Raw genomic sequence first — 27,609 nt, 5'->3', positions numbered from 1 at the left:
ATTCCATTGTACCTATGTACCACATCTTCTTTATTCATTCATCTTTCGATGGACACTTAGGTTGCTTCCATGTCCTGGCTATTGTAAATAGAGCTGCAGTGAACATTGTGGTCCATGACTCTTTTTGAATTATGGTTTTCTCAGGGTATATGCCCAGTAGTGGGATTGCTGGGTAATATGGTAGTTCTATTTTTAGTTTTTTAAGGAACCTCCATGCTGTTCTCCATAGTGGCTGTATCAATTTACATTCCCACCAATAGTACAAGAGGGTTCCCTTTTCTCCACATCCTCTCCAGCATTTATTGTTTGTAGATTTTTTGATGATGACTATTCTGAATGGTGTGAGGCGATACCTCATTATAGTTTTGACTTGCATTTCTCTAATAATTAATTATGTTGAGCATCTTTTCATGTGCCTCTTGGCCATCTGTATGTCTTCTTTGGGGAAATGTCTATTTAGATCTTCCACCCATTTTTTGACTGGGTTGTTTGTTTTTTTGATATTGAGCTGCATGAGCTGTTTGTATATTTTGGAGATTAAACCCTTGTCCATTGCTTCATTTGTAAATATCTTCTCCCATTCTGAGGGTCATCCTGCTTCACTGTCCAAGTGGAAAGCTTTTTTTTCTGGACCTATAGAGTATGAGAGTTTCAGCACTACCCCTCTTCCTGACACCCTATACCACCCAACTGGGCTAATGGTGAGAATTTAACCAAGAAATTCAATTCTGTTTCATAAATATTTATTGAGAGCCTACTGTTTTTTATGTACCATGCTAAGCTGTGTCATGGGGATTACAGAGATAAATAGCCAAGGTCACAAAATTTATAGTCCTATGGTGGTGAAAAACATTTATAATTATAGCTGGGATTACAGTTATAAGCAGAATGTGATAGTATAATAGAAACAGCAATAAGGGTTTGAGGAAAGGAAGAAATACATTTAAATGGGAGATCTGGGTTGTTTTCGGGGGATACTTGCACTGGATTTTAAAGGATGGGTTGGACTTTGAAAATTAGGCATTGCATGGAGAGAGTATTGCAAAGAGAAGAAACAGCAGGAGCAAATGCAGCTAGGACACGGCTAGGTTCCCGAGCCTACAATTGGGTCATCTCTCTTTGTATCAACCTCCCAAGTAGGTAGATGAGGCAGTAACTTGCACAGCTATTGTGGGGGGCTGGGATTGCCCAGCCATGAGAGAAAATGCAATGATTACACAATAAAATTCCAGGCTGCTGGGAAGGACCTATGAACTTCTCAAATAAAGGTGTGGTGGGGCTTTGGGGCTCCACCACAGTATGGTGGGGCTCAGGACAGAAGTTTCCTCTTCCCATCAAGAGCCACAGTGATCCACGAACACCACCCCTGTGTGGCAGGCAAAACCACAGAGCCAACCTAGGTGATAAATCACCTTGGTCCCCAGCATTGCACAGACTGAATCGGGGGCAGACAAGCTGATAGCCATCAGGACACACTGGTATGGTATACCAGGTACAGCTTGTATGATGTACTGCTGGCAGATGTTCTGATTGGTCCAGCCCAGGACATAGGGATTTTTAAATACTTTTAAAAAGGAGGGTTCTTTTTTTTTAAAACATCTTTATTGGAGTATAATTAGGAGGGTTCCTTTTAAGAGGATCACAATATCCTGAAGCAAAGAAACCCCATATGGTTAAATTTGTTTATTATTTATAGTTTGTTGTATATATATTTGTGTTTAAGTTGACTGCTCCATAAATTGCATATTGTTAATTCCATTAATGCATATTTTGCTTTTTCAAATAATCCTTTTTGTTGTCTTTATAGGGTCCCTTGAGGGGAAGAAAAAGAATTGTATTTGCTTATATGCTCCTTTAAGAAGTCTGGAATAATTCAGAGGAACATAAAAGCAGTTACTCGACGGGGTGTAGGGAAACTGTGGAGATGGCAGAGAATAGGGTTGCGTGTGTGACTTTTCACTGATCATCTCTTACATTTATTTGTATTTGTTATTTTTGACCCATGTGAATGACCCAGAGCTCTGAAAAAATTAGCAAATAATCCAATAAAAGAACTTCAAATAGCTCTATATTTCTGCAAATGCATAGACAATCTCTGGAAAGAGGACAAAGAAGAAACTGATCATAGAGATCACACCCAGGGAGGACAGAGTGGCCAGGGCAGGGAAAGGAAGGAGGCTTATTTTTCACTCTATCACTCACCTGTTGAATACTTTTAATTCTGTGCTATGTACATGGATTATCTGTTCACGAATAAATAAATGGAAAAGTAACATAACCTTAAACTAGAATGACCCTTCTGATGACTCAGGTGAAGGGTTTGCAGCAGAAGGACCAAGCAGGGAGCAACTGGACCTTCTGTTCCTCATCCTGAAGAGGCATCCGCTGGCCTAAGGGGGTGGTACCACCCCTGAAGGCTGATGCCCAAATCCCCATGATTTGAGCTCCACTTATTTTAGAAATAGTTTCCTTCCTGTTTTTCTAGGAAGGATTACATATTAAGCTTTTGGTGACCATATCTACCCTAGCAAACATGTAAATGTCACGGTGGGAAAATTCCAAGGAAAAACAGAAGTAACAGCAAGGACGCCCTCCATCCCAGCTGAGGTGGTGTTTGTTTGTTTGGTTTGTTTAGGAGAAGAAGAAAATAAGATGTCTTAGGACTGCATTATATGATTTTGTCTCTCAATTTTCCATGTTTCCATCCACTCCCATGTGAATATCTCCAAGCATCATGTGAAATAGTTTACCAGTTCCTTTTTGGGATAAGGTTTAAAGCAGGATGGAGGGAACAGAGGGCCCCAAGTGCTCTGGGTGAACAAGGGGCCATCCAGAGTGACAAAATACGAAAAGGGGAGGGAACAACCTTGGGCCAGATCAATGTGCTGTCCTGAGGAAAGGGAGAACAGGACGCACCCACTTCTTTGGGCAATAATGCAGGAAAAGCCTGTGTGTGCTGTGGTGGGAGGGTAGCTGGGTGAAGTGGGGGCTGTTTTATTGGCAGCTGGGATACGAGGTAGAGGAATGGTACGCGCACCCAGCTCATCTCTCGTCAACAAGCTCCTGGACCAGGCGGAAGGAAGTGGCTGTCAGAGAATTAGTGGTGATCAAAGTTGCCCTGGAACATCCTTAATGCCCAAGATGAAGTTGACATAAACTTGAATATCTAATAATGTAATACATCTTTTATTCAAATACTAGATGGTCTTATTCTTAAGTCCAGGCACTAAAGAATTTAACTAGAAAGAGTAAATTCTTCTAAAGGCTCAGACTTCTTAACTGGCAGAGGAGTGCATACCTTCAACAAAATGTTCTGGGTTTCTCTTTAAGTAACTTAATTTTATACCAGGGAATAGTGAGGGGAAATGTAAAAACAAGCCTAGGTTGAGTGATCTGAAATATTTCCTTTGGATTATAAAGTCTGATGGCTGTAAAACAGTTTTTAACTTCAGTTTTGTGCCTACGCATGGTCTTGTGATTTCTGTCTGTATGACTAATTCAGTCGGCAAATATGAAAATGCAGCGATCACACCGTCACTCATCAGTCTCTGCAGGTCCTCTGTTTCCTACTACACCGAGTGAGCTGCCTTTCCTTGTGCGGCGTCTTCCATAACACGGTCCTGAATTTACTCCACCTCCTTTCCACAACTCCTCAGCACGCAACCCCTGCTTCAGTCTTGGTCTCCGCACAGTCTCCTGAAAGCACACTTTCTTCCATCTCCCACACACAGCCTCTTCCTGCCTTCTGACCAGCTCAGTTCCTTCCTTCAAGAACCAAGCCAAATGTTAATTTCCATGAAGACTGCCTTAAGCAGTGAAGCCTTTATTGGTCTCTCCTCTGAATAGCACTTATAAGACTAAGTCTGTGGCACTTAGGGGACTAAGCTGTGTGTACTAGAAATGTCAGCGTAGACAGGTGGGTAGGTATGTTTGCATGAACTGAAAAGATGTTGCCCAAAATAACAGGTCTGGAGCCCCTGATAAAGACATGTCCAAGTTAGAGTGGAGGAAGGCAGACAGCTTGGCCACACCTTGGGCTTCAGGGGGAAGGAGCAATGCTGGGTACATCGTAATGCCTACCATTCACATTTGTCTTCTGCCCCTGCTCCACCTCCAGAGCTCAGGCCTGAGTCTTAGGGAGGAGTGGCTCTAAGCAAAGAGATGCTTTGTTGAGAATGTATTAGGACAACGGGGCACAAGTGACTTTTCTTTGTTATTCCATTAAGAGAGTGTAAAACAAAAGGCGAAGAGAGGCATTTGGGCCAAGTTTCTCATTTAACATTCTAGTTCTGTGACATTTTGAGGACTCAAGGCCATCCTATCAATTCCCTAGGGAGACAGTGGTACCTGGTGAAAGTCATGGCAGTGCCCATAAGGGAGGGTTGCCAGGGAAAGTACAGGGTGCCCAGTTAAATATGAACTTCAGATAAAAAACATACTTTTTAGTATATCTCATGCAACATTTGGGGCATAATTATACTAAAAATTATTTGTTGTTTATCAAACTCAATTTTAACTGGGTGTCCTATATTTCTATTTGGTAAATGTAGCAACCCTACCATAAGGGACAATGGTGGCTGAAAGAGGATAAAATGTCCAGTGGGGTTAAATAGTACCCAGAGGAGGGGTCCAGATATGATAATTAGGCAGTTGGCAGCCTTCCCTTTCTAAATAAGAAGACAAAGTATTGAGAAGAGAAAAACTTTTGACCCTCCGCTTGCTTCCTGTCTTTGAATCGCTCATGCTGCCTGGAATGATGGCAGCCATCTAGAGGTCATGGGCTACGAGCAAGAGGATGAAAAGCCAAGATACTAAGGATGGTGAAGCAAAAGTTTGGAACGAGCCTGGGTCCTTTAGGACATCGTTGAGCTTCAAACTCCCCTGAGACACATCTGCACAGGGTTGTTTCAAAACCTGAAAAACATTCAAGTTCTATTAGGAAGGAGTTTTATGAATAGGAGGAACAAATGGTACTGCTGGATATATTGCTAGGTGTTTGTTGGGACTGGTGCAGTAGGCCACTAGGAACCACTGCAGTCCTTGAATGTGGCAGAACACAAGGACAGAGACATCTCAGGGAAATTCATTAGTCAGTAGCCTATAGGGTATATTAAAAGAAAGACCCTGGAGGCATTGACAGCAATTAGGAAGCTTTTAAAGTAATAGAGAAATGGCTTATGGTGGTGGTAAGGAAGCAGGAGGGAAAGAAGTGAATCCTAGAAGTAGTTCAACTGAAGAACTGACAGAAGGAAAGAGAGAGAAATGCTAACCTTTGCTTGGTGCGTACTCTGCGCCAAGCACTTCACAGACACTGTCCTGTTTAGTCATTGTGAATTATATTACTATACCCACTATCCAGTAGGGGAGACCAACCTGTAACATGCAATGATATTATAGAGAGACCATAGTTCTAACAGAGGCATATGTAAGAAACCTCTTGGGGTACCCAGGAAAGAGGAACAGGTCCAAGGAATGTCTCGAAAAATGAGTAGAAATTTAAAAGATAGAAAAGTGAGGTGAGAACATTCCAGACAGATGGATGGCATGTGCTTAGGTACTACTTTGGCAAAATCTTTGCATGTGGTGTCTTCTGGAGAATTCATCAGTACAAAGGAATTCCTCTAATGGTGAGATATTTGCAGGCCAGGGCAGGGGGGCCTTTTGGAACCCTTAAATAAGACCAGGCCACCAGCTGCCAATTTGTAATTTTAGCTATAGCCAGAAGTGGAAACACCTCCAAAGATTCCTACTGGAAGTAATGCTCCGTGAAGTGGTGATGTGAGAAGGTGGAGAAATGTTGAAGTTCTTCCCACGTCCTTCATCTCTCCACCCTTCCCAGGATCCTCCAGGGCCACCTGCCTCTCCTCCTGCCCCCACCCCTGCCTGTTCTCCTGTCCATGAGAGGGACAACATATATGCCAAGCACAAAGAGCTAGGCAGCAGCATCTACGTCCCTCATCTATTTGCTCTCGAGGCTGACTTTGCAGCCTCCACCTCTGCCCGCTTCCTGAATATTGCAGACAGCACTTCTCATGACTCTGTGGCTGTGGCTTTCTGATATTTGGGCTGCAGCCTCCAGGACACAAAAGCAGAGACCCCCTGCCCAAATGTTCCAGTGCTCAGGATATTGTTTGCTTGCTTGCCTGTTTTCTCTGCCGCCCTTGGAGATAAACAGGAGACCTCAGATAACCCTAATGTCAGGAGGGATCATCTCAGTCTCAGAGAACAAATCTCCAGTTGCAGGAGGGGTGGGCTGGCTGCCGTCCCCTTGCTCAACTGGTCAGGACCTTGCTCTCTGGCATCTGGGGAAGATAAGGAGGCTATCACACCCTCTTCTTTTACAATTTGTTCAAAAAGTCAGCAAATGTTTTCATGTTTCCACTCTGATTCTGCTGCCATTTCAAAATTACTCTTCTAAGCATCACAAATAATACCATTCTCTTCATAGTACTCTTCCTTCAAATAATTCGTAAGAAATGTGCCCAAATGGCACAGGAATAGGAGTCAGGAGAGCCAGGAGTCTGCAGACCTGACTTTTGGTTTAGCTTCTGCCTCTATCCATCCAGTCTGCGCCCTTGAACAAGACACCTCTTTTCTGAGTCTCAGTTTCCCCATTTGTTAAAGAGGTGCAGCAGAGTTTGCTCCCTCTTCCTTAGCATTTCTAGGAAGACTAGATGAGGTTGCACGCATTACAGTGATACTGGAAGTATACAATATGATGGACGTGCATTATCACCAGGCAGCCGGACAACATAACTAAGCACAGACTCTGGAGCCAGATTGCCAGTTTTCTCTGGAAACTGAGGCTAATGATGCAGTTTGAAAGCTTTGAAATCCCCAAAGCTCAGAAACCTAGAGTTTTTTCATGAGTGGGGCACCCACAAGAATTTGGTGGCAAGATTGACGTGAGGGTTTTTATGGTCTTTGTCTAGCCCACTTGCTGCAGAAATGTCAATGCACTCATTTACTGGGTGCTGCCCCAAATCCCATAACGCTACATAATATTGCAGTATGTGCACCATACTATTTTTATAAAATGTGAAAAATTCTGAAGTGGGAACACATTTGGCTTCAAGAAATTTGGATACAAAATTGCAGGCCATTGGTAGCGAACTCATAAGGCTGCTGTGATGATTAAGCAAATTGATTCAGGTAAAGCTCTAAGCATAGTGCCTGGTCCATAGTAGGTATTCAGTGAATGTTAGCTGCCATTACTATTCCCTCTGTTACTGAAGCCCTAAGTGTCCTTGAACAATATCCATCATTGCTCTGGGTCTGTTTCCCTGTTTCTGCCTGGAACTATTACGGTGTAAATTTCTTCCCATTCAACCATTCAGCATTTGACTTTCCTGAAACTCCTGCCTTCCCAGCTTTCTGCCAAAACGCTCTCCTGGTTTAGGACAGAGAAATGCCCCCTGTATCTACCTCATGTCCCCTCCCTCTGCCTTCTTGGTAGTTAGTTGGATGGTTTGCTTACAGGTGAACGAGGCTGGGAGAGAGTTCTGGGAAGTACCCCAACAGCTGGCCTCAGACTCCTAGCTCACCCCAACATGCTTACTGTGGGCAGTGTGGCTGGGACCCAATACACGTGGGTGAAGCTCTGCCCCCTTTAGGGAGATAATTTCCACCCTTCTGGGCCTCCATTTCTCTTGGATAAAGCACAACAGTTAGACTAGATGATGGCTGTGTGCCTTCCAGCTCTCTTAAATCCTACCTCCTATTATCTTTGGGTGCCGGGGAAACACGTCCTCCATGCCCCTTCAGTAGTCAGATCATGTGAAAGGGAGAGTGAAAGCTGCTTCCCTTCAGCTCCGAACATGGTATATCCAGCCTCAACAAGGGCCAAATGCAAGGCTTTGGGAACCTCGTTACCATGGGAAATTACATCTCCACCACCTCCCCCACCCCCCGCCAACTTTCTGGGCACTGAAACTGACCTGATTACAGGAACAGACGCTGGGTCATCTCCGGACAAGTTCAGAGATGAATTGGACAGAAGCACCACGGCCCTCAAATCCATTGGCCCCCAGGGCTCTTCTCTGCAGCCCCAGTGGCTGCCATGCTGTGGTGGGACATGATTAAATCAGCCTTATCTCCCTTTTTTCGTTATAAAAAGGACCCCGATATTGTTTCAGAAACACTGTGGTCGATTAAAAACACGAATATCCCCAGAGTCCCTGGAGTGTTTGGTAACCTGTAAACAGAAATCCCTGGAAGGAGCTGTGGAAACACTTGTAAAAGGGTGGATTCCACTGGCATTTGCTTTTGCCCTTCATCCTTTCCCCGTTTTTCTGCCTGAAGCTCAGACGGGATGCTGAAAGAGAAACAGCCATCTAGCGAGCATGAAGCACAAAGCCACAAACTAAGGCTGGTGGGGCTGAAAGTCAAATGAAGCCCAAGACCCTGATGGCACAGGAAGCCACAGGCCCAGCCCTGGACGGTCCTACAGCTTCTTGTTCTGGGAGAGAAAGAAACACTTGTCTGTATGGGCTTCTGTGTGGTGCAGACAAACCCAGGCCTAACAGGCACAGTCTCTACCTTGCTGGATTGTTGTGAGGATTAGATGAGATGCCTTAGGAGACTTGAGGGTTGAGATGAACCCAGCAGATAAAGCTGAGCACCCAGAATCCTGCTTTCGGACCTTGCCCTAATATTAACCCCCTGTAGGTGGTGGAGACTTCTAAGCCACTGAGACACTTCCTGTCCCGAACTTGATTAACTCCAGACTTAGTGGGGTGAGGGTAATTCTGGGACCACAATGGAGATGTGTCAGTAAATCCAGCTGCAGGAAAGCGGTATAGAAAAAGCAGCGGAAGCGAGGTAGAGTATGACATACGTGGTGGCTTACTGAAAATCCGTCTGCACTTCTAGAAAAAAATGTGTCTGCTTGTGTCCTATCAATGGTGGTCCAGTAGCCCCTTCTTCACATTCAGAGCACACCATTCATTCATGCACCAAATACTTCCTAGGGGCCTACATTGCATCAGGTACTGTATTATGTGCTGGAGACACACGGGTGGATAAAACATACTCCTTGGCCTCAAACATCTTCTCTGGGTACTGATTTTTTTTTTTTTTTTTTAGGAAATGGGGCCAAAAGATGAAGGGTATATTTGGGTTAAATATGAGGGAAGGAAAAGCACTGAATACTGAAATTGCTGTCATTTTGCATCCCCTGATTGATGCTGAAGAATAATATACCCAGGTTTTGGGAGGTGGGGAATATTTCCAACCTAGACTGAAGTGGAAAGTTACTGGTATGCTCAGAAGTAAGATTCCGTAATTATGGGCTGAGGTCAGACAAACTATAGAGAGCTCCTAACTTCTAGCATTTCCTTGAGCTGTGAGTAAACTACCACTTGACCCAGGTAAAATATGCTGTCTCCTTAAATGGAAAATACCCAGATGGTGGAAAGTTTATGTTATTTACCAATGGGAAGCTGTTGGGTTTTCAGTGATACCCTCTGCACCACACTCTGGACGGCTGACTGAGAAGGCACCAGCCCACCAATTTTCAAATAGTTGCTCCTAACAGGAAAGGTATTAGGGTCTGCAGTACAGACCATGCTTCATAGTGCAGGCTCTGGCGTAAAAACACCTGACTTTGAATCCTACTTATTGCCTGCAAGGAGCCGGGTAATTACTTGACCTCACTGAGTCTTGGATTCGTCATCAGTGAAGAGGATCTAATAATTCCTACCACATAAGGTTGTTATGAAGAGTAAAAATAATATATTATACAAAGGATGGACCGTGCTTGGCACAGAGTTAGAGCTCAAAACATGTTAACAGTGGGGGAAATAGACGGGGAAGGGAAGAAGGGGACTGGGAAATCTCTCCTCAGAGGGGTGATCTGGGCTGGAGCCAGTTTACCCCCAAACAGACTTCCTCATGCCATCTGTCTAGACACAGCCCATCCTCAACAGAACCCAGAGCCGGTTCAACCTCTGTTCTCCTGAATTCTGCCCCAGTCACTTCAAGCTGCTGGAGAATCTGGGGCTCTCTAACTCTAAATAGAAAGCAGCATTTTCATGGTGCTGAAATGTTCATGGCTGAGTGCAGACACGTGGGCAGTTCTGGAGGGTCTGTGAAATGAGCAAGTCTAATGCTCCACGGAATGAATCTGCTTTGTGCGGCCAGTTGAGGGTTTTCATGAAAGGCCTCCCTATCTACAGACATTAGTTTCTTCGTCTCTTCAGTGGAGACGGGGGGAATTAAACCAAAAGACCAGCATCTAGCATGATAACTGAGAGGAAGTAGGAGCTCAATAAATATTGCTCCATCCTTCCCCATGACCCTGTCCTGGTGTCATACTGCCCTAAACTAGAAGGGTATTACTGTCAAAGTGCTGACAACATGTGGCAGGAGAAATATAGAATCCACACTTAGCAGCTAACACTTGAGTTGCAATTAGTTTATCAGGCCAGCCAGGTCATTTTCCTCAACCCTAGTGCACTTAGAATTACTGAGCAGAATTTAAAAAGCTACCAGTGTCAAGCATACATCCCCTCCCTCAAGAGAAGCTGATGAATTAACAGCTCCTTGAAAGAACGAGCACCTCTCCCGGTTTTAGTTTGTTCCTCTGTACGTTGGGAACAGAGAGGTAGAGTAACTTACCACGTGTTGCACAGCTGAAGAAGGCCCCAGGTCCCCTGAAGTCCAGCCAATGGTGTTCACCCCAGTGGATATTGTCTTCAGTTAAAATTACGATATTTTGTCCATCATGGATATTTTACATCAATTTTGAGTTTTAAAACATTGCATTAAAGTATTATTTATCTTGGTTACTGAATTTCTTTGGCATTCTCTTAAATTTTGCCTCAAGGCCATAGCCAAATGATGGGGAGTGCTTAAGGAAAACCTCACCCCATTTCACCTGTCTGGGGATGGCATCTAGAAAGGGAAACGAACTGGACATCTTGTCCTTTTGCTCAGAGGTCATGCTATGCCTCATTATAGTTTTGTACTGTGTTTGCAGGAGCAGTGATGGCCAGTCACAAGGATGGGTATGAGCTGCTGGTCTGTGGCAGAGCTGGACATTGGCCCAGTGAATTTCTGTGGTTTCTCCACAAGAAGTCAGTTGACAGTAAATTTAAGACTGCTTAGATTTTGGCTGCGTCTCTTTAGCAGTTTAAGCAGCAGATGAAATGCTTCCTGAAAGAAGTATTCATTATCTAACCTGCCACTGGTTTACAGTTAAGTTTTTGACTTCGGCTGGCTTGAAATTTTCAGCCCATACTAATCTGAATTAGGAAATAAATGAGTGACAATACCGGAGCCATGCCATTAGACCTCATTAAACCAAAAGAGAATTGATTTGCCTGGAAGGAGAACCGTGTTTATCAGGTCAGGAAACAAGTGAACAGTTTGAAAAGAGAACTTTCAGATAAGGCAGAGCCCAAGATCCAGGTGAAAAGTCCTTCCTGAGATGGGAGACAGATACTGATGCTTGCAGGTGGAATCCTACCTGTCTGACTTTATCTGCCTCAGGGAGTGTCTCCAATCACCTCCAAGGCTGTGGCTGAATCCTCAGCAGTTTCTCTAAACTCAGCTTTCCTATGATTTCAATTCCCACTAGACTATAAGCTCCGTAAGAACAAGGATTTTTGCTGGTTTAGTTCTATGCTATATCCTCAGGAATTAGCATGGAGTTTCACCAAAAATAAGTGCTAACAATCATGTCACCCTCCTGACTACATCATCAATATCTTCTGTTTTCTTTAGAATAAACAGTGAAGCCCTTATGTGGCCTCGGTGCCTGCGTGTTCTGCCCCCTGCTTACTTCTCCGACTGTAGGCCCAGCTTCTTTTCTTCATTCACTGCTCCAAGCTCTCCCTGACCAGGCCTCTGCAAATGTTTTCTCCAGAGCGTTGAACACACACACACACACACACACGCTCTACACGTTTCACAGGACTAGCTCCTTCCCAATCTTTACATCTTGGTAAAAAGATCCTTTCTTCAAGAAGGCTTCTGTGCCTATTCTTATCCACGGAGATCCTCTCCTCCTTTACTCTCATCTCTATGTCATGTTTCCTTAGGAGCACTTTTCTCAACTTGTAACTGAGTTTTTGTTGTTCCCCTGTTCATTGTCTGTCTCTATATTAGATTCCAAAATCCATGAGGGAGTGAACACGGCTCTTTTGTCCCAATATATGCTATACTCCTCTGAAAGACCCTGACATCGAATAGGTACTTACAGATTACTTGTTGAATGAACACAGGAATGAGTGAATAAACAAAGCCTTCAGTATACCGGACCCTGTCCTAGACTAAAGTATGAGGACGGCATTCTCCATCTCTCTCCATCCAGTCTCTTCCCTTGAGGCACTCTCCTTCCTTGTCCCAGTGGCTAAACACTGCCCTTTAGCTGCCCAGGCCCCTCAAGTGCCCCAGCCTCAGGTCTGACCATCTAGACCATGCTCCCCTAAGATACTAAAGGCTGAAATGTCAGGAGGTGCTGTGCGTAACATTTAGCTGTTAACAGAAACATGTCATCCTAAATATGGTGGGAATTGGGGGCATGATAGACAGCTTATGAAGAAGAGATTTGTGTGAGGACAGGGGGGTCACAGCCTGTTGTCTACGCAGGAGACAGATCCTTGCATAGCTCTTGTAATCAGTGAAACCCAGGATCACCTGGGATTTTCATGCTGTTCTCTTGACCATTCTAGCCATATACTAGCCAGTTTGCACTGTTTTCCCTTCTTACAGAAAACTGAAGAGAAATACTAGAAAGGGTATCATACACCACAATGTTAACAATACCTACATTTAGGTGTTGAGAAATGAGTATTTTTAGTGTTCTCCTCCACATTTGTCTATTGAATTTTTTTTCTTTATTGACAATATGTTGCTTTTTAAATTTTACCATAATTAAAGACTATTTCATGTGCTCTTTTTTTGTGTTTGTCTATATTTCAGTTGTATAGAGCTGCGCAGTTCAACACGGCAGGTCAACTACAGTCAAGTGAGTATTCAAATTTAAATTAATCAAAATTGAATTCAGTTAAAAACTCAGGGCCTCACTCGCACTAGCCGTATTTCAAGTGCTCAGTAGTCACATGTAGCTAGTGGCTGTCATTTTTGGACAACCAAATACAGAACATTTCTGTTATTGAAAAAATTTCCACAGGAAATGCTGGTGTAGAGTATATAGGTTTTCAACATTTGAATATAAAACAGAGACTTACAGATGTTGAAGAGTAATGTTGATGCAAAGTTTGAAGAGAGCAACTGTTTGAGTTCCTTGTGACCCAGACGCAGTGGTATTGATTCCTGAGAAAAGATGTTGGTTTGCCCCCTTGGGAGAGAGGCTAATGGGAGAAATGTGTCCTTGATATTTTGTAGCTGTGGAAGCTGGTCACTGTGTTTAGCCATCTGAGAATTTTCACAAAGGAATCTGAAAAGACTGGACAGAATGCCTGCCATGATGTATCAGTCTCTGGGGCCACTCTGGGGACCCACCTTTCTATGGGAAATTTCCATAGACTTACCTGAAATCAGATTTCTTATTTCTCTAATTCTTATTCCCACTAAAAGGCTTTTAGGATCTGTTCTGGAACTAATCCCCTCTGATGAACTGCCGGATAACTTAATGCTAAAGTAAAGTTATTATGCAACCAGCCCAGCAAGTTGTGCTCAGCAACTGGACCAGGCTCTTCCTTGAAAGACGTAGGGACTAAGTGACCTTCGACACAACAGCACAAGATGTGAACAGCTAAAGTTGCTCTGTAATTATCAACATTTGCCTGGTGTCAAGATGAATTCCCAAACCCACACCTAAGAAATGTATCACATCTGTCTAAGAAATGGTGGCCTAAGAAATGTATCACATCTGTCTCAGCCATCATGAACAAGAGAGACCTACATTATTAGCTGAAAGGTACAAGGATATAGTCATTCACAGATTTTTTTCAACAAATCTTTAGTGAGCACCTACAATGTGCTAGATGCCAGGGATAGAGCAGTGAATAAGACAGACCTGGATACTGCCTTACAGAGTACCACCTTGAATTATTATAACAGCAACCTTATAAAGGTCATGGGTAATCTTAAATAACCAGAAATGAGCTGATACCCAAGGGTCTGTTACAGGCAAGAGTCAGGAGTGTCTCCAATGAGCAGTAAAGATAAAATTCTAGCTACATGTCTTAAGCAGGAAAGATACAGAACATATGAGTGTTTACATCAATTTGAGCTTCTCAAGAGAGCCCTTAAATGTCATTTAGGTCTGTGCAAAGGAAAGAGACAAAATGTTTCTGTAATCGGGTCCTGTAGGGGACGTTAATCACCATATGAAACAGTGCTATGTAGTAAACTGCCAAGCCCTGTAGCATTCACTGCCCTTTCTCCAAGCACCCTAGGTTAACATGGAACAGGGAAGATCTACCAAAATGTTGGTTCAAGTCCATGATGAAAAGTCAAGTTCCCTTAAACAAGTAAGATCACAGATGCTGGAAACAACATGAAGAATGTGTGACAATATGAAAACAGAAGGACAGAGCAAAAGAAAAAGATGTCTTCTTAAAGCATCTTTTTACCTATAAAAAATGAGAACTCAAAATTTGAATGTTAATTCTAAGAAAGAGACACTCCGATGACATCCTGCAGAGCATGTAATTGGCCAGAAAGAGTAGACTAGTAAATCTTATTGTAAATCTCTCTTCTTTCATGGTGCAAACTTCTAGCTCTCACACTGTGATGCTATAATGATGTCTGATTGAAGTTCGGGACAGGAAGAGGAGGGAAGGACATGTAAAGAGTAAAGGGAAGAAAGTGTATAGAGTAATGGTCAGAAATCAACATAAGGAATTGTGGCGGAGGGTTACAGCACAACATGTGGATGTTGCTAGAAGCCCCTCCAGACCAATCCACACTGGCACTGTGTTTTGGAAAATATTTGTTGAGTACAAAAGTATGTAACATTGAGCCCAAAGAAATTTAGGAATCACCAGCAGTTGTTAATAATTAAAACAAAGAGCGTGAATGAAATTACTGGAACGCATAAATGAGAAGAGCAGGAGCCAAGCATGAACACGTGAGTGGCCCTAATGTTTAAGGTTGGGAAGAGAAGATAAGGACTCCATTAAAGGGTACAAAGTGAATGGTCAAAGACAGCCCGTAGAGTGTGTTGTCAGAGAAGACAAGGAAGAAAATTTAGAGAATTTAGAGGAGAGATACCTGATTAAACACAGATGTGCAGCCACCTAAGGACCATAAACTGTCCATTGATTTGGCAACGTTTACCAGAGAAGTTTGAACGGAATGGTTTGAGCATAAGCAGATTGCAAGGCATTGAGGAACGACAGAGAGGAGAGGAAATGTGGTTGGGACCAGCTTTATAGGACCCTTAGAATGAAGGCCCATGTGGACATTGTTAATAAGCTCTTATTCCTGAAGAACATGGCTTGCTCAATTGTAGAGCTTGCCAAATAACAGAGTGTTCTAGTCTTGATTCTACTTTGATTATTAAAAACATTGTTTAGCCTTTAGAGAAATAATGCTTTTGAAGACTTTCTCTGTAGCAGTTCTTACCTTTCTCTATAGAGTAAAAGTTTCCCACAAGAGTTAGGTCTGTATAGTTCAAGGGAAATGAATTGGCAGCTATTCCTTTGAAAAACAAGCTCTGGGGACTTGTCAGGCATTGAGCCTTGCAAAGCACCTAGCATGGAGCCACAGAAAGAGTCTCTTGATCTGCTATACGCAGAGACTAGGTCCTGTGTAACCTTTGGGTAAATAGAAAAGATGATCAATAACTTTCAGATCTGCAATGTGGTCAGAAGGCTTTGCACAAATAAAGCAACACCCTGGAGGTGTTGGAAGGAAGATCCTGCCTCTTACTAAACAATTACAACTTCAATATTGTTCATGTAGACCAGCCATAAAAGTGCCAAGAAAAATATCTTAATGATTATTTGTCCTATTTCATAATGCTAGGAGTCCTAGGCTATCAAAACAGCTTAGTGTTTTTAAATTTTATCTTTGCATCATATTCTTTTGGTGAACTAAATTGGTCTAAATCTATATCTATATCTATATCTATATCTATGTATCTATATATCAGATAAAAAAGCTGGACTACTGTGATTGAAGCTGAGTGAGATTGGGCCAAAGTTACCTCCTTGGAATGCAAAGCATAGTTTAAAAGTCTTAGCCCTAGAAAAGTGTCTTGTACCCTGGCTGCGTATTAGAATCACCTATAGACAAATCCTAATGCATTTTGTGATCCTGATTTAATTAGTCTAGGGAGAAGAACTCTGGCTTGGTATTTTTTAAAAAGCATCCCAGATAGTTCTATTGTGCAGTGAGGGTTAAGAATTGTTGTCCTTGAGAAAGACTCTGTTTATGAGAAGCTCCATTTCACTAAAGAAGATCCTATTTATAAGACTGCTATTAAAGCAACAGTTATGGAATCTCTGCTATTGGTAATCAAATATCTTAGTTAATGAGAGTTGGCAAGTTTACCGTGAATAGAAATCCATTCTACATGGAATTAGGATAAAATAATACATACATTATAAAAGTCAGACTGAATATCTCATTCAGCCAACATTCATTCACTAATCATTTCTTGAGTGCCTATTATGTGACATATTCTAAGTAAGGGGCTTTAGAGGGTTGTATAAATTATTCTTCTCCAGTGTTTGCTCTCAAAGAACTGTAAGTCTACTGTGGAAGGTAGAATGTAAAATATACAGAAAGAAATCTAAGAATCAAGAAACACTGGAGGATCTTACACTGTCTTGAGGTCATTGTCATTTTGGTGGATTAAAGATGACCACAAATTCCAGACACTCTTCCCATCAAAAAGGGGCATCTATTTTCCTCTCTGTTTATATCCAGGCTGGCCTTGTAATCTTCTTTGACCAATAAATGCAGCAGAAGTGATACTGTGACAGTTGTAGGCCTAGGCTTTAAGGCCTAGGTTTTAAGAAACTTGGCAGCTCTGTCCTGTCCTCTTACATCCTTCAGCCACCATGTAAACTGGTCCAGCTGCCTTGTTGGAGAGAGCACATGGAAGAGAGAGATACGCCTGGCTGTGCCAGCCATTTGAACAAAGTGCTAGATACATGAGCAAAGCCGTCTTGAAATGTAGCCTTGAGACCATCATGTAAGGAAATGCAAGTTACTCATGTGTAGAAGCCACGTGGAGAGCTAAGGCATCCTAGCACATAGCCCAAGCTCAGTTGCCAGATAAATACAGTCTCATGACTGACCAAGGGAGATTAGTGGAAGAATCATTCAGTCAACCCACAGAATCATGAGAAGCAATACCAAGTTTTTATGTCACTAAGATTTAGGGTTGTTTGTTACACAGCAATATACAACTGATACAGAAATTGGTAACTAGATGTGGGGTGTGGCCATAAAGAAAACCTACAATATGCGGGGCATAGGTTTTAGACAAGGTAATAGGCAGAAGCTGGAAGCGTGGCAAGGAGATTAGTAGTGGAAGTTGGAAGAGCAGTGAAGTACTTGCCATTGCAAGTTGGAGAAAACAACATTCATATTATGTAGTATTAATTTTTTGTCCACACTGTTGCCCATGGTAACCTGGAAGATAGAAAATACATCAGTTGAATTTATGGATCCAGCTAAGACTTCCAGACAAAATGCTGAAAGTGAAAGTTTCTTTTAGCCAACTATGATAAAATATGGAAAGAGAGAATGATCCAAAGAAGAAACTATTCCTTCTTAAAACAGAATTTAGTGGGAATGTTTCCTGCCCTGGACTTACTAGGTTGGAAAATGTTTAGCCTCTCCATGTATCAAAAGATTTTCAAAGTAAGAAACAGGTCTCAGGGTAAAGATTAAATCCAGGATGCTGATAGTAAAACAGGAACTTGAGTGAAGATCAGATCAAGGTTTTATGACCTTGCTTTGCAGTTGTGCAACCCTTTGTTAAGACATCAGAAAGATGTCAGAATCTTAAGAGCATTGCTCCACAGAACCCTGACTTGCAGTCTAAAGAAAGAGGTGCCCATCTTGGAAAAGTTTATGTGTGTGATTTTTATTTAATGAAATGAATCTGTAATTTTTTTTTCTGAGATTTTTTTTAAGTTTATTTTTTAGAACAGTTTTAGATTTACAGAAACATTGCAGAATTTCCATAAATCCCGCACCCAATTTCTGCTATTATTAACATCTAACATTAGTATGGTACATTTGTTTGGTTTTTTTTGGTTTTTTAAAGTTTTTTTTAATTCTTGAATTTTATTTTATTTATTTTTATACAGCAGGTTCTTATTAGTTATCTATTTTATACATATTAGTGTATATGTGTCAATCCCAATCTCCCAGTTCATCCCCTCCCACACCCTCCCCCTACCCTGCTTTCCCTCCTTGGTGTCCATACGTTTGTTCTCTACATGAATCTGTAATTTGATGCATAAAAAACAAACACAATTTTAAAGAGAATTGTATTGCCGAAGTATCACCAATTTGGACTAAAAGGGACAGGGGCAATACAAAATAAAATGAGACTTCTGGGTTCCAAAATTTGTATAGGCAGAAACCAGGCAAAGAAAGCAACTCAGCTGTAAACTTGGGCCTTATTTTATAGAAAAGAAGGGAGTTATAGAGTCAAGATCCAAAAGGTAGAACCAACAGCTATCAAGAATGCTGGGTTGGGAAAAGATGCTGAAAGAGCAAAACTGGACCCTAATCAAGGAACATTCTCTGCACTATATAGTAGGAGACCCTGACAATCTGTGAATTTCAAAATTACTATGGATCAAGGAATGTTATATACTCTCCTCCTTTTTTGAATGAGAATGTCCATTACTATTTTTCTCTTTCTGTCTCACCTTTGTATGCTGGGTGTTTTGGGAGGCATAAATTTTATCTTTTTAAATCATAGATCTTCAGGTAGAGATGAGCCACACTGATTGCCTGTGCCCAGAGAACTGTCTTAGGAGGTTCATTCATATCTGAACCTGATTTAGACAACAAAATCCTGGATCTTAAGCCTGTGTCTGATGCCATAATGAGATGAGGTGTTTACAGATCTTAGGAAGGGATGAGTGTATTTTGCATGTAGGAGGAATATAAGTAAGTTAGAGCCATAGGTTATTAAAGATAGCCACAAATTCTATGCTTTCCTTCCACCAAGAGATGGAGTTTATCTTCCCTCCTCTTGAATGTGGGTTGGCATTGTGAATTTCTTTGTTCAACATAATGTGGCAGAAGTGATGCTAGTCTAGTCTAAGCTAAGCTAAAACTTCTTTAAGTACTGTCAACCTTTGCTTTATCAGAGTCTTGAGTCACCATGTTAAGAAGTCCAGCTACCTTGCTGGAGAGACCATGTGGCCAGACCCAGCAAGTCCAGCCATCTCAACCAAAGTGCCAGACGTGATGAAGTCATCTTGGAATGCCGCCTTAAGACCACCATGTTGTGAGGAAGCCCAAGCTATCATATGGAGAGGCCACATGGAGGAGAATAAAGGCATCACAGCTGACGGCCCCAACCTAACTGCCAACTAAATGCACCCAAGATAAGGATAGAAGAAGAACTGTTCGTTCAACCTACAAAATCATAAGAAATAATAAAAATCATTGTTGTTTTAAGCCATCTAGTTCTGGGAAAGTTTGTTTTATAAAAAAGGATAACTGACACCATTGTGAGCTATAATAAGAACATTCTAGATATGCAGAAGAACCTTCAAATGGAGAGCCCTATCTGGAAGTTTAGTTAAACTAGCTATTTTGTATTAGCATTTTTTTTTTAACTGCATCTCAGGATAACATCAACAAAAACAATTCTGGGATGCTTGAGAATAAATAGAGAGTAATGCAGCCTAGAGAAAAGATCTCAATTCCACTTTTTCTGTAGTTATGTCTAAATTGGCAAAGTACTGGAAAAATTTACTCAATAGACATTTATCAAGTACCTACTGTGAATGTTAAGATAACCTAAGGACAAAAAACTTATCCCCAGTTTCTAAGGAATGATGGGGATTTAAACACCTAAATAATGCAGATATTTGCCAATTTCAGAGCTTAACTAGCTCTGAACAGTAGAGAGGTATTTCCTCCTCTTCTATTTTCTAGAAGAGATTATGTAGGATTGATGTTAAGTCTTTATTCAATATTTAGTAATATTCTCCAGTGAAACCATCTGGACCTAGAAATTTTTTGCTGCTGTTGGAGTTTTTAAATTATTAATTTCATTTCCCTAGTAGTTATAGGACTATGAAAGTTATATCTTTCATGTTGGGTGAGTTGTGGTAATTTGTGCTTTTCAAGGAACTGGTGAATTTTATCTAAGGTGTCAAATTTGCGTGTAGAATTGTTTGTAGTCCCTTATTATCCTTTTGAAATCTGTAGGGTCTGTAGTGATATCCCCTACTTCATTTTTGTATCAGTAATTTGCCTTCTCTTTCTCTGTCAGTCTTGCTAGAGTTTGCCAATTTTATTGACCTTTTCAAAGCACCAGCTTCCTGATTTATTGAATTTCTCTTTTGTTTTTTTCTGTTTTCAATTTTCAATTGATTATTGCTCTTTACTATTTCCTTCCTTCTGCTGGCTTTGGTATTATTTTGTCCTTATTGTTCTAGTTTCTCGAGGTTTTTCATTCTATGGGAAAATACTACTTGAGTTTATCTTATATGTTTGTGTTTCACTAAATACAGTATATATATTAGATATGATGAGCTAATCATTATATACTCTCATATAGCTCATAAACTTGCTTCCCTTATGTTCATGTGAAGTCGTCAAAGTATATCTGAAAACAGCGGCAAAACTCACAAAATGTGTGTGGATTAAAAAAAAAAAAAAACAAGCCATCAAACAATCAGTACTAGCTGATATATCCCCAGTGTTCTTAGAGAGGCCAATCAAAATGAATTATACCAGTAATGGGAGCAGACTATCAGTGTTTTTTCCTGTTGCTCTAAAATTTTTCCCCTAAGCAGTAACCTAGCAGTGGAAAATCCCCAGCATGAAGGTTCATAGAGGAAGTGTGGTAAACATGTGCTGGTCACTAGATTTATCTTTCTATGCTGTGTTTCCATTAATAAAGGGTCCTCAGAACAACAAAGAATCTGAGTGTGTAAAGGCTCAGGTTAGCAGCCAAGCTACATAAAGAACAAAGTGTGGTTCAAAAGGGATGACTGGCGTATTTTCTTATATTTGTACTGGTGTTCATTTGAAATTACTTGGTATACTCTTGAGACAAACAACAAACCACCCAACTGAATTTTAAAATCATACAATTATTTTTAGAGAGGTACAAACCTTAAGAGAAAACAGGGACCCAGAGTGATTATGTGATTTGCCCAATATCACTCAGCCATGTCCCAGCAGAGCCTGAGCTCAGACTGCCCAACCCTGTTCCACCATTTCAAATATTTATTGACAGCCTACAATACTTCAGGAACTGTTCCAGGTGCTTAGATATAAAAGGCAAAACTCCTTGACCCCATAAAGCTGGCAGAGGGAGAGAGATAATAAACAATTAATGAATTAACAAAGTGAATTACCTGGTATGTTAGGTGATGGCAAGTGCTATAAAAAAAGAAAGCGGAGCAGAGCAAGAGGAATTGGGAGTGCCAACAGGGGTGACGACAGTGCAATTCTACATAGTGTAGTTGGGGCAGACCTTGTTGAAAAGACCTGAAGGAGGTAAGAAGTGAGCCGTGGGTGTAACTGCGTGGGAGAGAGCATTTCTACAGAGCGTAGAGCCAGTGCAAAGACCTTAAGGCAGGAGTGGGCCGAGAACCACTTCTAAGATATGCCTGCCATGTTTGAGAAGTCATCTATTACGCTCTCTGAAACACATCCTCTAATAATCACGGAGCTATAGGTGCTTAGAGTTTGGAGGGCCTGGAAAATTGTGTGTCCAACCTCCCAGCCAAAGCAGGAATATTCAGCATCATGGCCCTGATCCTCATGTGTCAAGGCTGCAGATGGACCCCTCCAGTCCAAGGGCTCACTGGCTCACAAAGCAGCTCATGCAATTTTTTTTTTTTTTTCCCACCTCTAATGGTTAGAAAGTCTTGTCTTATATTGAGCTGAAATCTGCCTCCTTTGGGCTTTACCCTGTGATTCCACCTCCACCCTTTAGTGTAACACAAAACCGCTCTCCCGCTTCTCTGCCGTGACGTGTCACCCTTTTGTCTTCTTTCCTTCAACTGTCTATTCTTCCTGGACAGCTTTGAAGTTTTTCTCTAGACCACTGCTTTCTAAACATTTTCCTTACTCATCCTTAGCAGTAAAAATAATGGTGAACATTTATTCCCCATATACGTCTATTAACTTCTTCACCTAGTTAACTCCTACTCCTCTCAAAGACACTTTCTCTCCTCTTCAACTAAGTCACATCACCCTGTTTTTTGTTTGTTTTTGTTTTGATAAGAGAAGGTAGATTGTGGGGACTTCCTTGGTGGTCCAGTGGGTAAGACTCCAGGCTCCCAATTCAGGGGGCCTGGGTTTGATCCCTGGTGGGTGAACTAGATCCCACATGCATGCCACAACTAAAAGATCCTGCACGGCACAACGAAGATCCCGCATGCAGCAACTAAGACTCAGCACAGCCAAAATAAATCAATAAATATTAAAAAGAAAAAAAGAGAGAGAGAGAGAGAAGGTAGATTGCTTAGGTTAACAGAAGTCCTCCTTTCAACCAATGTTTGTTATTTCTTTGGCCAAGGACCCCTCTGAGGCATTCTGGCACAGAGGCAAGAATGTGGGCTCTGAAGTCAGATGGAACTGGGTTCAAAGCCATTTACTAGCTGTGTGGCCTTAAGCAAGTTACTTCATCGCCTCAAGCTGTGGGGTAAAATGGGAAAAATGACCTCATCCCAGAGACTGTTGGGGCCACTGGAGACTACACACATATGTTCAATAAATGGTAGTTGCTGGTATATTTTTTTATCTGCAGGGTTACTTATCTTTCATTTATACTTCATCTCCACTGCTAAAAAGGCTCAGAGTGCACAGCCCTGACAGCAAAGCTAATTTAGATTCAAAAAGCCCCTGAACTCTTTCACCTGGGCTCTTCATGCACTGGCTGATCTTAAGGAAAGGAAAATCAAGTGACCTGTCCCAAGTAGATTATCTGTCATGAGAAGCACATAAAACCAACCAGTAAGTAGCCATGGTTACTGGTTACTTGGTGCAGGAGTTCTGAAGTAAGGAGCCAAAAACCAATGAAGAAGAAAAAGCCTCACAGTGTGAAAATGCTGCAAAGCAAAGTACCCTATTCCTAGCATTTATTAGGAATTTCCTAGGGGGAAAATGCAGGCAGCACCACTGGACACGCACAAACACAGATGATGGGTCAGAAGCACGAAGCATCTACCCAGATGCCCAGAGCAATGCCCTGCACATGTGGAAGGTCTCCCAGCCGCCCCTGCTGCCCAGCTTCTTTCAGAAACTCAAGTATGAAGTTTATTGAGCCACTTTAAGAGAGAGTCTCTTAGCAGTGAGGATGCAATGAAAGATTATGCATCTGCAAAGAACAGAGGTAATTACCATTCCCTGGTACCACCTGTGTGCTGGGCACTATACATATAATATTATCCCTCCTGAGAAAAACAGCACGTACAATAGAGCCTTGGTCAAATTGTCCCTCTAAAAAGCAGAAGCTAGGAGTCTTAAGACAGAATTACTAATGATCACTCCAACCTCTTCTTTTTTTCCTAACCCCCCTCCAATCATCTCAGCTCTTCTCTCCACTGGGAAGTATTCAAAATCAGTAGGAACAAGTCTGAGTTCAGGCAGGATTCAATCAACCCATATAAAACCACGTGGCATGAACAGACATGGCAAACACTTGCCATGTCTAAATATCACCCTTGAAAGATAATGCTAGATTTAAAAGAATATTCATTCTAGAATTTTCTATGTGGCATGTATGAATCGGAAAGTCACAAAGCAGTGATGTGCAAATATGAATCTCATTCTATTTTTATATCTCTGTGTGTATTCCTTTGACTAGCCCCCATATCTTCCTCCAATAAGAAAACTAAATTCAAGATAATTTAGAAAACTCAGACCAACCCTGTAATATTTTTAGCCACTTTTAACTGAAACATAACCTCTCTCCAGTTTGTATTCAGTCAAATCCAAGGATTATTATTATTACTATTATCAGTTTTCATCTAGTTCAGTTTCATCTAGTTCATCTAACCTCTCTCCAAGCTTCTGCTCTCCCCTTCCTCATGTCTGACCCTTAAGCTCCCAGGGGCCCTCATCCTGACCATTCCTGGCAGTCTTGGCCTCTGAGAGGGAAGGGTGAGACCTCAGGGCACGTGGCTGAATGTTGGTGATGGGAGCAGGTTCTGCATCTGGTTATGGTTTCTCCTTAGCTGGGTTCCGCTGCTTGTGTCCTCATCTGTTGTGAGCTTTAACATGTGGTGCGTTTGCTGTGACCTTTTGCACATCTTTGGGTACAGACACTCCCACAAGAATGTACTTTCCTTCCTTCAGCCCAGCAACTTGTCTCTAGTCTCCCAGGACACTGATCCTTCATCAGGCCATATAGGTCTGGGCAGCAAGCCAGCGTCCGTGCACACCAATTTCCAGAGCCCATGCTGAGCCCATGGAAAGCTCACACACCTTTGCCACACCACACAGTGGGGACTTGGACTGTCCGCAGACACTCTTTCCCTGTTTCTTACCTATACTGGCTGACATGGTGTGCCTCAGTGCATCACCAGCCCTCCAGAGAGCTCCCGATGAGAAATGCACACCAGGCCTATACTCCAGAAAGATTCCTTCAAAACTCACTGGGCAGATGGTTGGGTAGGTCCAATGCCTGCCTTCTTCAATAACACTGGAAGGCTCCACAAACTCTCACTTCTCCAAAAAGAGCTAGTCTCATTGCCCCCAGACTCTTTTAATATATCATGGTGGCAAAGGTCACAAATCAGACCTTCTGCTTTGCTCAGATCAATTTTGTCCAACACTTGGTAAGTCTCCACTGAGCCTGGCTATCAATAACCTAGTTTCTTTGTTCTTGGCAGTTATGATGAAATGGCGGGGGTGGGGCTGGAGTGATGACAACAAAAGTAGAAGGGCAAAACCCATACTTCGGTGTCCTGAGTCATTGCCATTCGTAAATACTTAGTATACCACTCCATTTCACACACCTCCACTCACCTTTTCCATGGGACAGATGGCTACTATACTCATTATGGTTATAGACTTATTATGGTTATAGACTGGATATAAACAAGATTTTCAGATAATTTAGTCCAAATTCCCTTAATTTGCAGTTAAGGAAATTGAAATCTATATGCATGCAAATATGAAAATTTTATTTTCTCCCATAGCTTGTTCCTTTGTGCCAGAAATTCTGGAACATTTTAAGCAGAAGGAAATAGGTACCAGCTATTTCAATACAACCTACAAAGATGACTAGAATTACAGTCTGAAACATTTTAAGCTGTGCTTTTAAACTGATTATTTCCAAGTTCCTGAAAAAAACAAAACAAAACCCTTAAATTCAAAGAATTTTTCCAACTCCTACATTTCCTTTTGAGGAAAATCTTAATTTGGCTGATAGAAGTAGAAAAAAGTACGTGGAAAGCCAGACCACCCCTCAGGGACACCTCTGTCCTCCTATTTGGGGAGGCCTAGAAAAGGGGAGGTGTTTTTTATTAGTAAGAGGTGCGATGGTCCACTTTATGTGTCAACCTGGCTGGGCTACGATACCCAGGGATTTGGTTTCACACCAGTCTAGATGTTGCTATGAAGGTATTTTTCAGATGTGATTAACATTTCAATCAGTAGACTTTGAATATAGCAGATTATCCTCCATAATGTGAGTGGACCTCACCCATCAGATGAAGGTCTCAAGAAAAAAAAAGACTGAAGGCTCCCTAGGGAGAAGGAGCTCTGCCTCCGGACTGCCTTCGGGCTTGAGCTGCGACATCAGTTCTCCCCTGGTCTCCAGCCTGCTGGCCTGGCCTGCAACATTCAGACTTGCCAGCCCCCACAATTGCATAAGCCAATTTCTTAAAATCAATCTCTTCCTCTCTCTCTTTATCTAAATACATATGTCTATAGGTATGTAAATTTATACACACACAGATATCCTACTGGCTTTGTCTCTGGAGAAACCTTACTAACACTAAGGGTGTCACAGTGAGTCTGACAGTGGCCCAAAGAATGGTTCAGCCCTGACCACCACCTTTACTGGGAGAGACTCTGAACTTCCCAAGGCCAGCAGCAGGAGACACAAATGACCAAGGCTGAGACTTACCACTTGGCCGGGGTAGCCTGGGCAGTGCAGGATTTCCTGGGGAACCTGAACATCGTGTCTCATCTATCTCCCTTCGTGCCAATGGGACCTTCCGGGCCACAGAGGTTTTCCTGGCAAGGCACCAACTCTCAGAGGGGAAAGCCAGGGAAACAGTAATGACAAGCCCAGAGTTAGGGTCCTCTCTGTTCAAGGCTGATTTATCCTATCAAGACTTGAACTAGCATACTGCAGCAGGACTCCCAGTTCTTATGGAAAGAAACGTGAACTTAACAGTTACTGGAGGTCTCTTGGCAAGAAGAAAATTTTTTTGTTCTCCATCCATTTCCTTATCTGTTTTTTGAGGTGCAGTTGTCCGCTCTGTTTCACATGAGACTGTTCTGTACCTGGCTGGGACCTCCAGGTCTCATGAAGAGGAGGTGAGTGTGTGAAGTGGAGGGACAGGCATAGAGTTGTTCTTGGGCTCTGGATAAGAAGATCATTTTGTTCTGAACTTTAGTGGTGCAGCAAGTGCCACAAGGTGGGATTGGCATTGTTTCCGGGGTTCAGCAATGTCAGAGTGTCCCTGCAATTCTTTTGATCTTTCATCCATGGTCACAGTGTGGTTGCTTCCATTCCAGGCAAGACTTTCTTCCACATTCACGGCAGGAAGAAGAGGTACAGAGCCACACAGCAGAAAAACACATGCTCTCCAAATATCCCCAGCAGACAGTTGCTTATGTCTCATGGGCTAGATCTTGGATGTCTGGCCACTCCTAGCTGCATAGCTGCAAGGAAGCCTGGGGAAATATTTGGTTCTTCTAGTCTCTGTAGTAGAAGGAAGAAGAACTTTATAGTATAGCTGTGTTTGATATGAATCTGAATTATACATTTTTAAATTAGTGTGATAAAATATTTTTGCATATTATGGGAAATTTTTGATATAATGCAACCCGCCACCACCACCACCACCCCCCCGCCCCTGCCCTGCAAATAAACTTTTCTTTGAGGGCCACCCTGTAGATCAGCGTTTTCCAAATTGTGGGTTATGAAGTTTACTTAATGGGACTCAGCTAGAGGGAGGAGAAGGAGATAGAGGAAGAGAAAAGAAGGGTGAGAGAGTTTGAGGAAGAGGAGAAGGGTGAAAAACGGAAAATAATAGAAAATATCATTATGAAAGTTTTATTTCATCTAGACATTTTTTTTTCTTCACTCTTAGTTGCAGTCAAAAGAGTTTGAAATCTACTGTTATAGAGCATGCAAATAACACGTGTTTCCAGAGACTTTTGCATGCATGGCTTTGTACAACTCTGACCATAGGAAGCTTAAGCATAGCAAACTTGGTCCCACACTCATTTAGCATGTTTATTAACTTCGTGTCTTCCCTGTCCCTTCTTCTCAGGTTTCAAATATGTATCTTC

At 42.0% G+C, this 27,609-nt stretch overlaps 1 protein-coding gene across 7 annotated transcripts in view; it reads left to right on the top strand.

Moving 5' to 3' along the window:
• LOC309624396 (uncharacterized protein) overlaps positions 1-27,609 on the top strand; it is a 109,467-nt gene that overhangs the window by 62,852 nt on the left and 19,006 nt on the right. For 3 of the 7 annotated variants that reach the window (XM_082382576.1, XM_082382575.1, XM_082382574.1), the window contains exon 3: positions 12,925-12,970. In XM_082382576.1, coding sequence (XP_082238702.1) covers positions 12,925-12,970 — 46 coding nt within the window. Of the gene's footprint in view, positions 1-1,807; positions 2,064-12,924; positions 12,971-19,256; positions 24,739-27,609 lie in introns of those variants that run through there. The other 4 variants (XR_014241869.1, XR_014241870.1, XR_014241871.1 and 1 more) reach the window with 2 other exon arrangements.

The sequence above is a fragment of the Balaenoptera borealis genome (genome assembly GCF_965194805.1).
Source record: "Balaenoptera borealis genome assembly, chromosome: 2".
Taxonomy (NCBI): Eukaryota; Metazoa; Chordata; class Mammalia; order Artiodactyla; family Balaenopteridae; genus Balaenoptera; species Balaenoptera borealis.
The sequence above is the reverse complement of the archived record's forward strand: the minus strand, read 5'-3'. Positions and strand labels throughout refer to the sequence as shown.